This window comes from Puma concolor, chromosome E2 (genome assembly GCF_028749965.1).
Source record: "Puma concolor isolate L17-30 chromosome E2, mPumCon1.1.hap2, whole genome shotgun sequence".
Taxonomy (NCBI): domain Eukaryota; kingdom Metazoa; phylum Chordata; class Mammalia; order Carnivora; family Felidae; genus Puma; species Puma concolor.
In genome coordinates, this window is record NC_141681.1 from 56,405,598 (window position 1) to 56,420,831 (window position 15,234).

Below are 15,234 nucleotides of genomic sequence, written 5' to 3' on the forward strand. Positions count from 1 at the left end.
GAACTCACGGACCGCGAGATCGTGACCTGGCTGAAGTCGGACGCTTAACCGACTGCGCCACCCAGGCGCCCCAACACATTTGCTTTTTAAATGCACATTGTCCAGATCTTTGGAACCTTCCATATGTCCTGAATGGATGTGCCTGATAATCCACCTGCTTCTGAGGCATCGTGCTCTTCTGCTTTTGCTTTCCCAACTCCCCTTTAATAGCCATGCCACTTGCGCTCCACAGAGGAAAGGCATACCTTTCACACATTTAGAACTCCCCTGCTTTATTGCCTTAGGGTGTGAAAGCCTCGGGGGCACCAAATGAAGGAACAGTTGGAAATATTGGGGTCCTTTAAGGTAAGTGCATAGCAGCAGTAACAACACCTGGGCCCAGGGCGAATGTGTAGGCAAAGTCCGTTTGCTCTTTACCCCACAGGTCCTGGGTCACCAGGAGCAAGAGAGGTCAAGTGAAGGAATGAGGGAAGAAAGAGGAAGTTCTTGGACTTGGCTATCATTGCTTCTGGGGAGAACTTCAAGGGGACACCAAGATTTCTGACTCTAAGAACTTCGTGGCAGATGCAGGAGACACCAAAGTCATAGAATCCATGTTACTGCTTCCTGAGCACAGAAGAAAATGATCAAGGCCCAGGTAATTTTCTTTTGCTACATCTTTCCTGTGTTTTCTGACATATTTGTGTGACCTGGAAAAAATCAATTCAACTAAAAGAAGTATAAATTGGGATACTTGGGTTCTAGGGAGAAATTAACTTAGACCCTAAATTCAAAAGCAGGGCAAAGTGAGATCAGGAATATATCACTCACAGGCGTCATCCTGAAGGATGACATCGGAACACTGTGGGTTACATTAGCTGTCACTTTGCCTCTTGTATCTCTAACAGACATCACAACCAGACGAACATGAAAAGCTATGTGATGTCCACTGACTCTGTGGGGCAGGCAGACCAGTCTCTTGGGGGATTCAATAGTTTATGTCACTTAGGTCTTAGGAAATTTCGTCAGTGGATGTCTTGGGAGGGGATCATTGGGGTATATCCTCACCCACAGCCTTCTGGTAAGTGGAAAAGCAGATTTTCTATAGCTGTCTCTTACTGAGGGCCTCCTCTGGGAATATGCCATATGCCAAGCAGAGCTCAGAGGATACAGTTCTTCAAAGCACCATAGTCTGGTGACCCAGGGACCCAACTTCATAGCAGTCTGATTTTATTCAGGAATAAAACCACTGAAATGGCCTACGAAAGTGGAAAGGTTGCATGACTTTCAAATGGTCCTCCATAAATAGGTAATTGAAGTGGAGTTTGAGTAGAGATTTGGCAGTAGTAAGTGGAAAGTGTTTTTCCCTATTAAGGGTTTGTATTGGGGCACTTGGGTGGCTCAGTCAGTTAAGCGTCCAACTTCGGCTCAGGTCATGATCTCATGGTTCGTGGGTTCGAGCCCCGCCTTGGGCTCTGTGCTGACAGCTCAGAGCCTGGAGCCTGTTTTGGATTCTATGTCTTCCTCTCTCTCTGCCCCTCCCCTGCCCACACTCTGTCTCTCTCTCAAAAATAAATAAACACTAAAAATAAATAAATAAGGGACACCAGGGTGGCTCCATTGGTTAAGTGTCTGACTTTGACTTAGGTCATGATCTCGCAGTTTGTGGGTTTGAGCCCGTGTCAAGCTCTGCTAACAGCTCAGAGCCTGGAGCCTGCTTTGGATTCTGTGTCTCCCTCTCTCTCTGCCCCTTCCCCACTTGTGCTCTGTCTCTCTCAAAAATAAATACATTATAAAAATAAGTAAGTAAGTAAGTAGATAAATAAATAAACAAAATGAGTTAATCTAGGGGCTCAGTTGGTTAAGCATCTGATTTCTTTTTTTTTAAGTCTTTTTATTTTGAGAGATAGCTCTCATGCATGAGCCGGGGAGGGGGCAGAGAGAGAGAGAATCCCAAGCAGGCTCTGCACTGTCAGTGACGAACTGAACTGTGAAATCATGACCTGAGCCGAAATCAAGAGTCAGTTGCTTAACTGACTGAGCCACCCAGGCCCCCCAAGCATCTGACTCTTGGTTTAGGCTCAGGTCATGATCTCACAGTTGTGATACGGAGCCCCTCGTCAGGCTCATGCTGGGTGTGGAGCTTGCTCAGTATTCTCTTTCTCCCTCTCCCTTTGCCCCTCTCCCGTGAGCATGAGCACGAGCATGTGCTTGGTCTCTCTCAAAGATAGATAGATAGATAGATAGATAGATAGATAGATAGATAGAAAGAAAAGAAAGAGAAAGAAAGAAAGAAAGAAAGAAAGAAAGAAAGAAAGAAAGAAAGAAAGAAAGAAAGGTAGATAGGAAGGAAGGAAGGGAGGGAGGAAGGGTGAGTTAATCTAGACAAAGCATTTAGAACAGTGCCTGGTTGATAGAAAAGCCGTATGTAATAGCATTCAGTGCCCCACAGCTTGCCAACACTTGTTGTTATGTTATCAAATTGTATATTTTTCAGTTTGTATGATCTAATATTCTCTTGCCTTATTTCATTTTGCATTTTCCTCATCAGTTGTGAGGGTCAGATACATGTCTCTTTGTTGCTTTTTTGGATTATTTCTTCTTTGCTCATTTTAAAAATTAGGGGCGCCTGGGTCTCTCAGTTGGTTAAGCGTCAGACTTCAGCTCAGGTCATGATCTCACCATTTGTAGGTTCGAGCCCCATGTTGGGCTCTGTGTGGACAGCTCAGAGCCTAGAGCCTGCTTCAGATTCTGTGTCTCCCTCTCTCTCTGCCCCTGCCCCAGTCACACTCTGTGTCTCTCTCTCTCTCAAAAATAAGTAAACATTAAAAAAATTAAAAAAAATAAAAGTTAACTTTTTTATCTTACTGATTTATATTATTTGTCTTGTGGTATATTGATCCTTTTATATGTTGCAAATATTTTTCTAGAATTTTCCTTGTCTTTTAGCTTTTGTTCTTAATATTTTTCTCCATGCAAAAGTTTTATTTTTTTATTCAAATTAAAATGTGTTAGTCTTTTTCTTCATGGCTTCTTGTGCTATAAACATTCTGTATTTTCTTCTATTCTTTCATAAGTTCTTTCTTTGAAAGTTTATCTCCCATATTCATTAAGTATTGATGCTATGAAATAAGAACATATATATATGTAAATCTCTGCCCCTTATTAGAACCTTATTAGAGGTTATTATTAGACTCTTATTAGAGTCACCTTATTAGAACAAAAGATGGTCCTATCACCCAGAAGCTTGTGGGTTTGGGACTTTCCAGACCTTTCACTAGGTGCCTCTTCATCTCAGCTGTTCATTCATATCCTTTTTTTTTTTTTTTTTTTTTTTTTTAATTTTTAAGTAAACTCTGTGCCACACTTGGGGCTCAAACTCATGACCCCAAGGTCAAGAGTTGCGTGTTCTACCGACTGAGCCAGCCAGGCTCCCCTCATTTGTATCCTGTAAAATGTCCTTTACAATATAGTAAACGTCTGGGGTCTATGCCGACTCCAGGTGGTTGGTGCCAGAATTTCTTGGTGTGGAGAACCCACACATCTGGTCACTGAGGTGTTCTGTGTGAGTGTGTAAAGAAAAACAGAAGTGAGTTTTTCTCAGCTGCCTGACAAATTACTCCAAAACTTAGCAAACACCTTTTTTTAATCTCATACTTTCTGTGGTCAATAATTTTAACATGATTTAGCTAGACTGTGTTGTTTTTACTCATAACACCTTTTTTTTTTTTTTTTTTAATTTTTTTTCAACGTTTTTTATTTATTTTTGGGACAGAGAGAGACAGAGCATGAACGGGGGAGGGGCAGAGAGAGAGGGAGACACAGAATCGGAAACAGGCTCCAGGCTCCGAGCCATCAGCCCAGAGCCCGACGCGGAGCTCGAACTCACGGACCGCGAGATCGTGACCTGGCTGAAGTCGGACGCCTAACCGACTGTGCCACCCAGGCGCCCCTATAACACCTTTGACACCGTATGAGGTTTTTTCCTCCCGACACCAGATATTGGATCTCTTCCAACGCCACTTCTCCAATTCTCTGACCCTGAGTACCTGCGGTTAGCAACTGGTTACATGGATTTAAGGCTGCAGACCAGCAAGAATGCCCCCACTTCAGATGCCAATCACAAGTCTTGGTCTCCTGCGCTGACTGATGGGCTCTAAATTTTTTTTTAAATGTGTATTTATTTTTTGAGAGAGAGAGAGACAGAGTGTGAGTGGAGGAGGGGCGGAGAGAGAGGGAGAAACAGAATCCGAAGGAGGCTTCAGGCTTTGAGCTGTCAGCCCAGAGTCTGACGTGGGGTTGGAACTCATGAACTGCGAGATCATGACCTGAGCGGAAGTTGGACACTTAACTGACTGAGCCATCCAGGTGCCCCTGATGGGCTCTAAATTTATCACGGTTTCCATGGTCCCTTTCTCAGGACAGAGTGTGGGGGCCTGCAACCCTTCCAGGACCTCGATGTGCTAATGAGCTTGGAGGAAGCTTGCTGAGCCTGTAGTTTTGGGGGTTTTGCGAAGATTTCGTTATGTGGACATGATGGATTAAATCTTTGGCCACGTAAACTCCATCTCCAGTCCTCCCCTCTGTGGAGGTTGGGAGGTGTGGCCAAAAGCTCAACCCTGCGATCATGGGTTTGTTCTTCTGGCATCCAGCCCCCATCCTGCAGTGGTGTGATAGCCTGGGCTACCAGTCATCTCATTAGCACACAAAAAACACTTAACACTGGAGATTCTAGGCATTTTCAGAGTTCTTTGTACTTGGAACCAGGGCCAAAAGCCAAATATTTTTTGTCATGTTGCTGCCGGGTACTTTGTTTCACACTCTTTCCTGAGCCTGTAATCAAGGTGTAAGCCAGGGTGGCGTCCGATCTGGAGGCTCAGGTGGGGAAGGATGCACTTCTAAGCTCACTTACTGGGTTTTTGGCAGGATTCATTTCCAGAAGGCTGATCAAATGAGATCCTCAATTCCTACCTGTCTGCTCGTATAAGATTCTTTTTAGTTCCTTGCCACATGGGCCTCCCCAACATGCCACTTGTTACATCAAAGTCATCAAAGGACAGGTTCTGTTAGCAAGATGGAATTCACACGCACAATTGTATGAGGTCACCTCTAAACCCATGGAATTACCTGTGTGATTGGAGTATCTTTGTTATTCATCATGGGCCACGGGGACCACCCTTTATAGTTTATGTCAATGAAGTGACTCAGGTAGGCCCTAAATAATTTGTGCTAATGAGGTGACTCAAGACGGGACTGTCCATGCCAGAAGGACCAACCATGTGATTTGTGGCTTTGAACCAGGTGACCTCCAGGAAGGGGAAGGAACCTGGAGATTGAGTTCAGTGATGTAGTGTGTGTTTTAGTAAATCATGCATAAATCATGAGGCCTCAGTGAAAACTCTGGACAGTGAGGTTTAGGTGAGCTTCCTAGGTTGGCAACAGTCTTGAGTACAGTCACCGTGACTAGGAGTACACAATGCTGTCCACACTTCACAAGGAGAGCCCTGTGTTTCAATATCAAATGGCCTTCATGCCTGGCCATTTTGGCACAAAAAATCAGGACTTTGAAAAGAATATTGCATTCTTTTCTGAATTTGGTTGTTTCTGCTGTAGGTGATCTGGCTTTTGTCTCTGGATGCTTTTATAGTTTCCCTTTGCATTTGGTGTATCATAGTCTAATGCATTGAGGTATAGACTTCCTGCTTGGAGTTTTTTGGGAGTTGTGAATCTGAGGTTTGGAGCATTTAATTAGTTGTGAGTTTTTTAGCTTTTAGGTCTTTGGATACTGCTTCTCCAGTATTCCCTTTTATTTTTGAGAAACTATAAGCTGGTATACATCAGATCTTTTGACACTGTATGCTTATTAATCTCTTTCTTACATTAACCTTCTTTTCTGTGGTCCATTTTTGGTAATTTTTTCAGTTATATTCCAGCTTACTACAGTGTATCTAATCTGCTGTTTTCTGTCCACTGATAGATGTATGTGTATGTATGTTTGTCTATTAGAAGTTTCTTTTTTTCCCCCCAAATATTCCTAATCAACTTTAGTGGTCTTTTTGCATTAGATATACCTTGTATGGTTTCTCTTATTCTTTTACATTTATTAAATATACTATCTTATAAACTGTGAATGTGGTCTGGTTGATGCTCATATTGGCTGTGAAGTTTTCTTGTAAAGTAAAAATATTTTATTTGTCCTGGTGTTATTTGCCTATTTTTAGTATTTGAAAATGGTGCTTATGTAGTCAACTAGTCTTTGACAAAGCAAGAAAAAATATCCAGCGTGGGGATAAAAGCCTATTCAACAACTGGTGTTGGGAAAACTGGACAGCTACGTGCAGAAGAATGAAACTGGACCACTTTCTTATACCATACACAAAAATAAATTCAAAATGGATGAAAGATCTAGATGTGAGACAGGAAACCATCAAAATCTTGGAAGAGAACACTGGCAGCAACTTCTTTGACCTTGGCCGTAGCAACTTCTTACTAGATACATCTCCAGAGGCAAGGGAAGTAAAAGTAAACATGAACTATTGGGACCTCATCAAGATAAAAATCTGCTGCACAGCAAAGGAAACAACCAGTGGAACTAAAAGGCAGTCTATGGAATGGGAGAAGATATTTGCAAGTGACATATCTGATAAAGGTTAGTATCCAAAGTCTATAAAGAACTTAGCAACTCAATACCCAAAAAACAAATAATCCAGTTAAGAAATGGGAAGAAGACATGAATAGACACTTCTTCAAAGAGGGCATCCAAATGACTAACGGACACATGAAAAGATACTCAACATCACTCATCATCAGGGAAATACAAATCAAAACCATGATGAGATACCACCTCACACCTGTCAGAATGAATGGCTAAAATTAACAACACAAGAAACAACAGGTGTTGGCAAAGATGCGGAGGAAGGGGAACCCTCTTACACTGTTGATGCAAATGCAAACTGGAGCAGCGACTCGAAAACAGTATGGAGATTCCTTAAAAAGTTAGAAATAGAACTACTCTATGACCCAGTAATTGCACTACTAGGTATTTACCCAAAGGATACAGAAATACAGATTCGAAGGGGCACATGCACCCCGATGTTTATGGGAGCATTATGAACAATAGCCAAAGTATGGAAAGAGCCCAAATGTCCATCAACTGATGAATGGATAGAGAAGTGGTATATATATGCAATGGAATATTACTCAGCGATCAAAAAGAATGAAATCTTGCCATTTCCAACTATGTGGATAGAGCTAGAGTGTATTATACTAAGCGAAATAATCAGAGAAAGACAAATACCATATGATTTCACTCATGTGGAATTTAAGAAACAAAACAGATGAACATATGGTAACGGGGGGAAAAGAGAGCGAGAAGGAAACAAACCAAAAGAGACTCTTAATTTTTTTTTTTAATGTTTATTTATTTTTGAGAGAGAGAGAGAGAGAGAGTGCGAGCAGGGCAGGGGCAGAGACAGAGGGAGACACAGAATCCGAAGCAGGTTCCAGGCTCTGAGCTATCAGCATACAGCCCAACATGTGTCTCGAATTCAAGGACTGCAAGATCATGACCTGACCTGCAAGGTCAGACACTCAACTGACTGAGCCATCCAGGTGGCCCAAACCATAAGAGACTTTTAAGGATAGAGAACAAACTGAGGGTTAATGGAGGGAGTGGGAAGGTGGTGGGCTAGTTGGGTGATGGAAAGTAAGGAGGGCACTTTTTATGATGAACACTGGGTGTTGTAGGTAAGTGATGAACCACTGAATTCTTTTTTTTTTTTTTTTTACATTTTTTTATTTTGATATACAGAGAGCAAGCAGGAGAAAGGCAGAGAGAGAGGAGAGAGAGATTCCAAGCAGGCTCTGGGCTATTGGCACAGAGCCCAACACGGGGCTCAAACTCTTGAACTATGAGATCATGACCTGAGCCGAAATCAAGAGTTGGACACTCAACCGACTGAGCCACCCAGGTGCCCTGTGATGAACCACTGAATTCTATTTTTGAGACCAATATCGCACTGTATGTTAACTATTTAAATAAAAAGTTGAAGGAAAAACAAATAAGTGAAAAAGAAAATGGTGCTAAAATATATAGAAAGATAGGATTTTGCTTCCACTAAAATGCATTTAAGAAAAGTATATAGGGGCGCCTGGGCGGCTCAGTTAAGCCTCTGCCTTAGGCCCAGGTCATGAGGTCGCAGTTTGTGAGTTCAAGTCCCACATCAGGTGAGCTTGAGCCATGCATCGGGCTCTGGGTGAACTTGAGTCCTGCATTGGGCTTTGGGTAAACATGAGCCCTGCTTTAGGTGAGCCCTGCTCCTCTCTCTCTCTCTCTCTCTCTCTCTCTCTCTCTCTTCCTGCCCCTTGCTCACTTGCACCATCTCTCTCTCAAAAAAAAAAAAAAAAAAAAATATTTGGATGAGGCTTTGGTGATTACAACTTCCCTCATGTTTCTTCCATGTTGATAAAAGTAATTCACATCAGGGGCGCCTGGGTGGCTCAGTTGGTTGAGCATCCGACTTCGGCTCAGGTCATGATCTCGCGGTCCGTGGGTTTGAGCCCCGTGTTGGGCTCTGTGCTGACAGCTCAGAGCCTGGAGTCTGTTTCAGATTCTGTGTCTCCCTCTCTTTCTGACCCACCCCCGTTCATGCTGTCTCTCTCTGTCTCAAAAATAAATAAACGTTAAAAGTAATTCACATTAAACAAGACTGTTGTCGTTACAGGAATTACTGACACTGGAGGACGTGGCTGTGGACTTCTCCCGGGAGGAGTGGCAGCTCCTGGCCCCCGCCCAGAAGGACCTGTACCGGGATGTGATGTTGGAGAACTACAGGAACCTGGTGTCAGTGGGTGAGGAGAACTCCCCTGTGTCACTTAGAGGTGCCTGGGCACTGGCCTTTCCTCTATCACTCAATGAAAGCTTTGCCATCGCTGTGGTCTTGAGAAGAGTCCAATGTTTGGTCCCCTTTCTTGACCCCAGACAGAGCGGTGTAATCTTTTCTATCCTGAAAGAGAATCTTTGCATGTGAGAGATTGGTCGTCTCTAAAATGTAGTATTTTCCCATCTTGACCTACTGTACCCAAGTCACTAAGCATCTAAGTCTTCTGTCATTTCTCACGAACAGGGTGTCAAGCTACCAAACGAGATGCACTCTCTGTGTTGGAACACAGAGACGAAGCATGGATGAAAGCAGAGGATGAAATCCAGGGTAGAACCCGTGCAGGTGAGTGAGTGAGAACCAGCAAGGGGAATGGTGGAGGAAGTTACATTCTAGTCATGAAGACAAGGTGTCACAGCAGAGAGGGTATCTGAAGATACCGAAACAGCCCCTCCTCATACTCCTTTCCCCAGATGAGAACTGTTTTTCCCTGTGGCTGTTTAGCTTTAAATATGCTCCTTTTCTCTCCTTGGATCTTCCATTTATTTCATTTTACATCTTTATAATTTTCTTTTAAATTGGGATCATGTAGGGGGCGCCTGGGGGGCTCAGTTGGTTAAGCGTCCGACTTCTGCTTGGGTCATGATCTCATGGTTCATGGGTTCGAGCCCCACATCCGGCTCTGTGCTGACAGCTCAGAGCCTGGAGCCTTCTTTGGATTCTGTGTCTCCCTCTCTGTTCCTCCCCTGCTCACACTCTGTCTCTTTCTGTCTCTCTAAATAAACGTTGAAAAAAATTTTTTTTTCAATAAATTGGGATCATGTGATCAACAATAAAGAGTCAGCCCCACTGTGTCATCTTTAAAACACTTTTATTTGATACCGTTCTCATGAGAGAATTTGTTACTGTCTTTTTGCCTAGGAATTGGGAAGGTTGACAGTCATCTGCAAGAGCACTCTCAAAACCACAGATTTCTGAAGAGCCTTCAACAATATGGAGAACAGAGCGCATTTAGAAATGCTGTTCACCTGAGCAAAATACATTTTGCCTTAACGCAGAATCATGTGTTTGACTTATGTAGAAAAGCTTTGAAATCAAGTTTAAGTTTAGTTAACCAGAAGAGAAGATATGAAATAGAGAAAGCCGATGACTTTAATGGAGACGAGAAATCTTTTCTACGTGGTAATCATGAATGTTTGTATACTGGAATTGAATTCCCTGAATGTGCGAAACACATCAGCACCAAATTCCAAGTCTTTAAGCATCAGAGGACTCCTAACACGGAGAACTCCCAGGCATGCATCGAAGGTGAGAAAACGTGCATCAGGAAGTCCCGGCTCCTTTACCGTGAGGGCGGTCACAGAGGAGAGAAGCCCCACGGGTATGATCCGTGTGGGAGATCCTTCTCCAGAAATGTCATGTTCACTAAGCATCAGAAAACTGCACCAGACAGAGTCTGTATAGCCAACGACTGCAGAAGAGGCGCTAGTGCGAAGAGCAGCCTCGCTGTGCCTCGGCAAACCCATACGGCAGAGAAGTCCTACACGTGTGGTGAGTGTGGAAAAGGCTTCACCATGAAGCGCTATCTGATCGCACATCAGCGAACTCACAGTGGAGAGAAACCTTATGTCTGTGACGAATGTGGAAAAGGCTTCACCGTGAAGAGCAACCTCATTGTGCATCAGCGAACTCACACAGGGGAGAAACCCTACGTATGCACCGAATGTGGAAAAGGCTTCACCATGAAGCGTTATCTGGTTGTACATCAGCGAACTCATACCGGAGAGAAACCCTATATATGCGGCGAATGTGGAAAAGGCTTCACTGTGAAGAGTAATCTCATTGTGCATCAGCGATCTCATACTGGGGAAAAATCTTACATGTGCTCTGAATGTGGAAAAGGCTTCACCACAAAGCGCACCCTCGTTATACATCAGCGAACTCACACAGGAGAGAAATCTTACCTATGTAATGAATGTGGAAAAGGCTTCACCACAAAGCGCACCCTTATTATACATCAGCGAACTCATACAGGTGAGAAACCCTATGAATGCAGGGAGTGTGGTAAAGCCTTTAGCCAGAAGATCTGCCTCATACAACATGAGAGATGTCATACAGGAAAGACTCCCTTTGTGTGTACCGAGTGTGGCAAATCCTATTCTCACAAATACGGTCTCATTACGCATCAGAGAATTCACACGGGGGAGAAACCCTATGAGTGCAGTGAATGTGGGAAAGCATTCACCACAAAGTCAGTACTCAACGTCCATCAAAGAACTCACACAGGAGAGCGACCCTATGGATGCAGCGATTGTGAGAAAGCCTTCTCCCACTTGTCAAACCTTGTTAAACATAAGAAAATGCACACGAGAGAAACGGGTAGATTCAGTCAGGTTGGAAATTCCTTTAACACAGAGTCGCGGCTCATTACTTAACGAGTGAACTCGTGCAAAACAAAAGCCCTTTGAATGTGATGCCTTCTGTGGCAACCAAGACTTCGTTAAACATCACTGTTTCCGGCAGATTGGAATGTCATTGTGTCCCTGCCTGTTGTCATATGTGTGCCCTGAGGAGATTAAAGAACTTGTCCAGGAGGTAAACCTGGTGAATACAGTGAATGTGGTGCCTTCTGTGATCCTTACCCTGTATTTTCTGTCAATGAAAACATGTTGGAAAAACTCATGCATTGAGCATGGAGATGCCTTGAGCAAAACTTGCTAGCTTCATTATATTCTGAGAAGTGGATACTGAGCCCAATTCTGTTGACTACAGAGACTAGGAAGGCCTTCAGTGGGAAGGTAGATTATTATCAGGGATCGTCGTAGATCATCAGTGAGCTTATTGTTCATAGAAATACCATTTTAAAGAAATTCATGTTGACCATGACCATGAGAAAGCCTTTACCCAGAAAGAAGACCTCAGTGAGTGTCAAGAGTCCACACTGGAGAAAAACTTTAGGAGGACAGTATGACAGGATGTCAGTGATACATCCTGCCTTGTTTGGTCAGGTATCATACAGAAATTAAAACTCTATGAACATGCTAAATGTAGAGCACCTTTAGTCAGATATCAGAGAACTCGTGAAGGAATGAAGTCCTGTGAAAGTGGAAAATATTTGAATGCCTTTTTAAAAAAAGTTTTTTTAATGTTTATTTTGAGAGAGAGGGTACAAGTGGGGGAGGGACCGGGGGGTGGGGGGAGCGGGGACAGTGGATCCAAAGCCAGCTTTGTGTGGACAGCAGAGAGCCTAATGCGGGGCTCGAACTTGCAAACTGTGAGATCATGACCAACTAGGCCAAAGTTGGACACTTAACCAAGTGAGCCACCCAGGTGCCCCTGTTTGAGTGCTTTTAAATATTGCAAGTCTGACCTCATTGTATACATCAGGTAATTCACCTGATGTGCATTTTCAGATGATACTTGGGAGCCCTTTTCTAGTTGCCTTGTCACTAATTCCATAGTTTTAAAAGTTAGTCTGCTTTCTTCATCATTGACTAATATTTATTGTTCTATGGAGTGTTCTAGGACTACCCTGTATTACATGATTTGTAAATTTAGTATTTTGAAGTATTTTTTTTATTTAAAAAAAAATTTTTTTAACGTTTATTTATTTTTGAGACAGAGAGAGACAGAACATGAACGGGGGAGGGTCAGAGAGAGAGGGACACAGAATCTGAAACAGGCCCCAGGCTCTGAGCGGTCAGCACAGAGCCCGACGCAGGGCTCGAACTCACGGACCGTGAGATCATGACCTGAGCCGAAGTTGGACGCTTAACCGACCAAGCCACCCAGGCGCCCCGAGTATTTTGAAGTATTTTAAAAGGAAACTTTTAAATTTATGATACCAGATATTTGTACTTGCTTAACTCAGTTTTTAATTATGACCAGATATTTTATAAAACCACCTTCCAAGTTTTTTTTTTTAATTTTGTTTTTTAATGTTTATTTACTTTTGAGAGAGAGAGAGAGAGAGAGACAGAGCACAAGCGGGGGAGGGGCAGAGAGAGAGGAGACACTGAATCTGTAGTAGGCTCCAGGCTCTGAGCTGTCAGCACAGAGCCCAATGTGGGGCTCAAACTCACCAATCAGGAGATCGTGACCTGAGCCAAAGTTGGATGCTTAACCAACTGAGCCACCCAGGCACCCCCCAAGTTATTTTTGAAAATGTTTAATTTGAAATCATTTTAACTTAGAAGAAATTGCAAGATAGTCCAGAGACTTCCCTAGTATCCTTTACCTAATGTCTCCCAGTATGTAAACCACATTTTGTTGTTGAATCTAGGAAAATGACATTGGTAGTGTACTGTTAGCTAAACCCTTAACCTTATTTGGATTTCATTAGATTTTCATAGTTTTTGTTTTGTTTTTTTAGGTTGTAATTCTAAGCAGCTTTATTACATTATAGTCATGTAAACCACTATTACGACCAGGATGTAAAACTGTGATCAACACAGAGTCTCTCCCTTTTTATGTTCATACCCTTTATCCAGACCTACCTCCTGCAACCACTTACATTTTCCATCAGTATAACCGTGTAATTCTATGAATGCTATAAAAATCATTTTTATAACTGGATTTTATATATTTTGTAGACGTATTTATGTAATTTTATAATTTTGATAAAGGTTATTACAATATTATTGACTATGTACAAATTTATAATTTTTTATTAATAGGGAGCATGTAAACTTTTCATGTTTTTGTCATTCGCAAATTGCTCTGAAGACTTACTTGAGTTGCTGGATGGTTTTATTATTGTGAGTAGTACACATACAAATGTGTCATTACTGACACGTTTTATTAGTAATACACATGACCAGTTTATTTATCCCTTTATTTTTTTAAATTTTTTAAATTAAAAAAAAATTTTTGAGAGAAAGAACGCACGTGAGCAGGGGGCAGAAAGGTAGAGAGATGGAGAGAGAAGCGGGGCTCACCTGCAGCGCAGCACGAGTTCACCCAAAGTGGGTCTCGGGCTCACCGATTATGGGGCTTGAACTCATGAATCGTGAGATGATCTGAGCTGAAATCTGAAGCTTAACTGACTAAGCCACCCAGGTGCCCCTTTCCCTTCACTCGAGATTTCCTGGTTTCAACTGTTGTAAAGATGGTATGAAATCTGCATACGGGGCTTTGTGTGAACATAAATTTTAATTCCTCTACAATAAATATTCAAGTGTATGATTGTTGGGATGTATGATAAGTTGTGTTTAGCCTTTTAAGAAACTAGTCTCTTCCAATGCCCTGTGCTCTTTTACATTCTCACCAGCAGTGTATGAAATACTGTTCCACATCCTCTCCAGCACTGGGCATTCAGTATACTTGGCCTTGAATAATGTAGGGGTTAGGGGCACTGACCCCCACGCAGTTGAAAATCCACATATAACTTAACTGCTAATAGCCAACTGTTGATCGGGAGCCTTACCAATAACATAAATAGTTGCTTAACACATATTTTGTATATTATATGTATTATATACTGTATTCTTAAAGTAAGCTATAGAAAAGAATGTTAAAATCCGACTTTTGGGGAAGAAAGAAAAATACCATATGATTTCACTCATACATGGAATTAAAGAAACAAATGAATAAAGCAAAAAAAAAAAAAAAAGACCAAAAAACCAGACTGTTAAATATAGAGAACAATCTGAGGGTTACTAGGAGGGGAGGTGGGTAGGGGAATGGGTAAAAACATGGGGATTAAGAGTACACTTATTATGGTGAACACTGAGTAATTTATAGAATGGTTGAATCACTGTATTGTACACCTAAAATTAGTATAACACTGTATGTTAATTATACTGGAATGTTAAAAGATTTACAAAGCCTAAGAAAAACAAAAACAAGGAAGAGAAAGTACATTTACAGTGCTTTACTGTAAAAAAAAAAAACAAAAACCCTGCATATAAGTGAACCCATGCAGTTCAACCCCACGTTGCTCAAGGGTCAGCTGTAGATTTTATTTTAGCCATTCCACCAGCAGCATAGGAGAGACTCAGTCGCTCTCCATCCTCACCAGCACTTGGTATTGTCGTTATATTTTACATTAACCATTTTATTAGGTATAGAGTAGTAACCGATCTGGAGCTTAACTTGGGTCTCCCCAATGGCTAACGATATTCCACACATCATTACTACTATTATTACAGACTTATTTATCTTATAACTGGAAGTTTGTACCTTTTGATCACCTTCACCCATTTCATCCACATCCCACCCCCACCCCTGCCTGTCACAACCAAATTTTTTTCTGTATCTAGGAGTTTTTTTTTTTAGATTCCATATATAAATAAGATCATACAATATTTGTCTTTCTCTGATTTATTTCACTCAGCATAATACCCTTAGGATCTATTCATGAGTCATATATGACAGG

The 15,234-nt window shown here is 42.1% G+C and overlaps 1 protein-coding gene across 1 annotated transcript in view; it reads left to right on the forward strand.

Moving 5' to 3' along the window:
* Positions 1-11,540, forward strand: part of ZNF614 (zinc finger protein 614) — a 13,996-nt gene extending 2,456 nt beyond the window's left edge. The window contains 5 exon segments of the mRNA XM_086688380.1: positions 425-637; positions 8,703-8,829; positions 9,105-9,203; positions 9,780-11,290; positions 11,293-11,540. Of these exon segments, the coding sequence (XP_086544506.1) occupies positions 623-637; positions 8,703-8,829; positions 9,105-9,203; positions 9,780-11,290; positions 11,293-11,457 (1,917 nt within the window). The 5' untranslated portion in view covers positions 425-622 and the 3' untranslated portion in view covers positions 11,458-11,540.
* Positions 11,541-15,234: the final 3,694 nt, after the last annotated feature.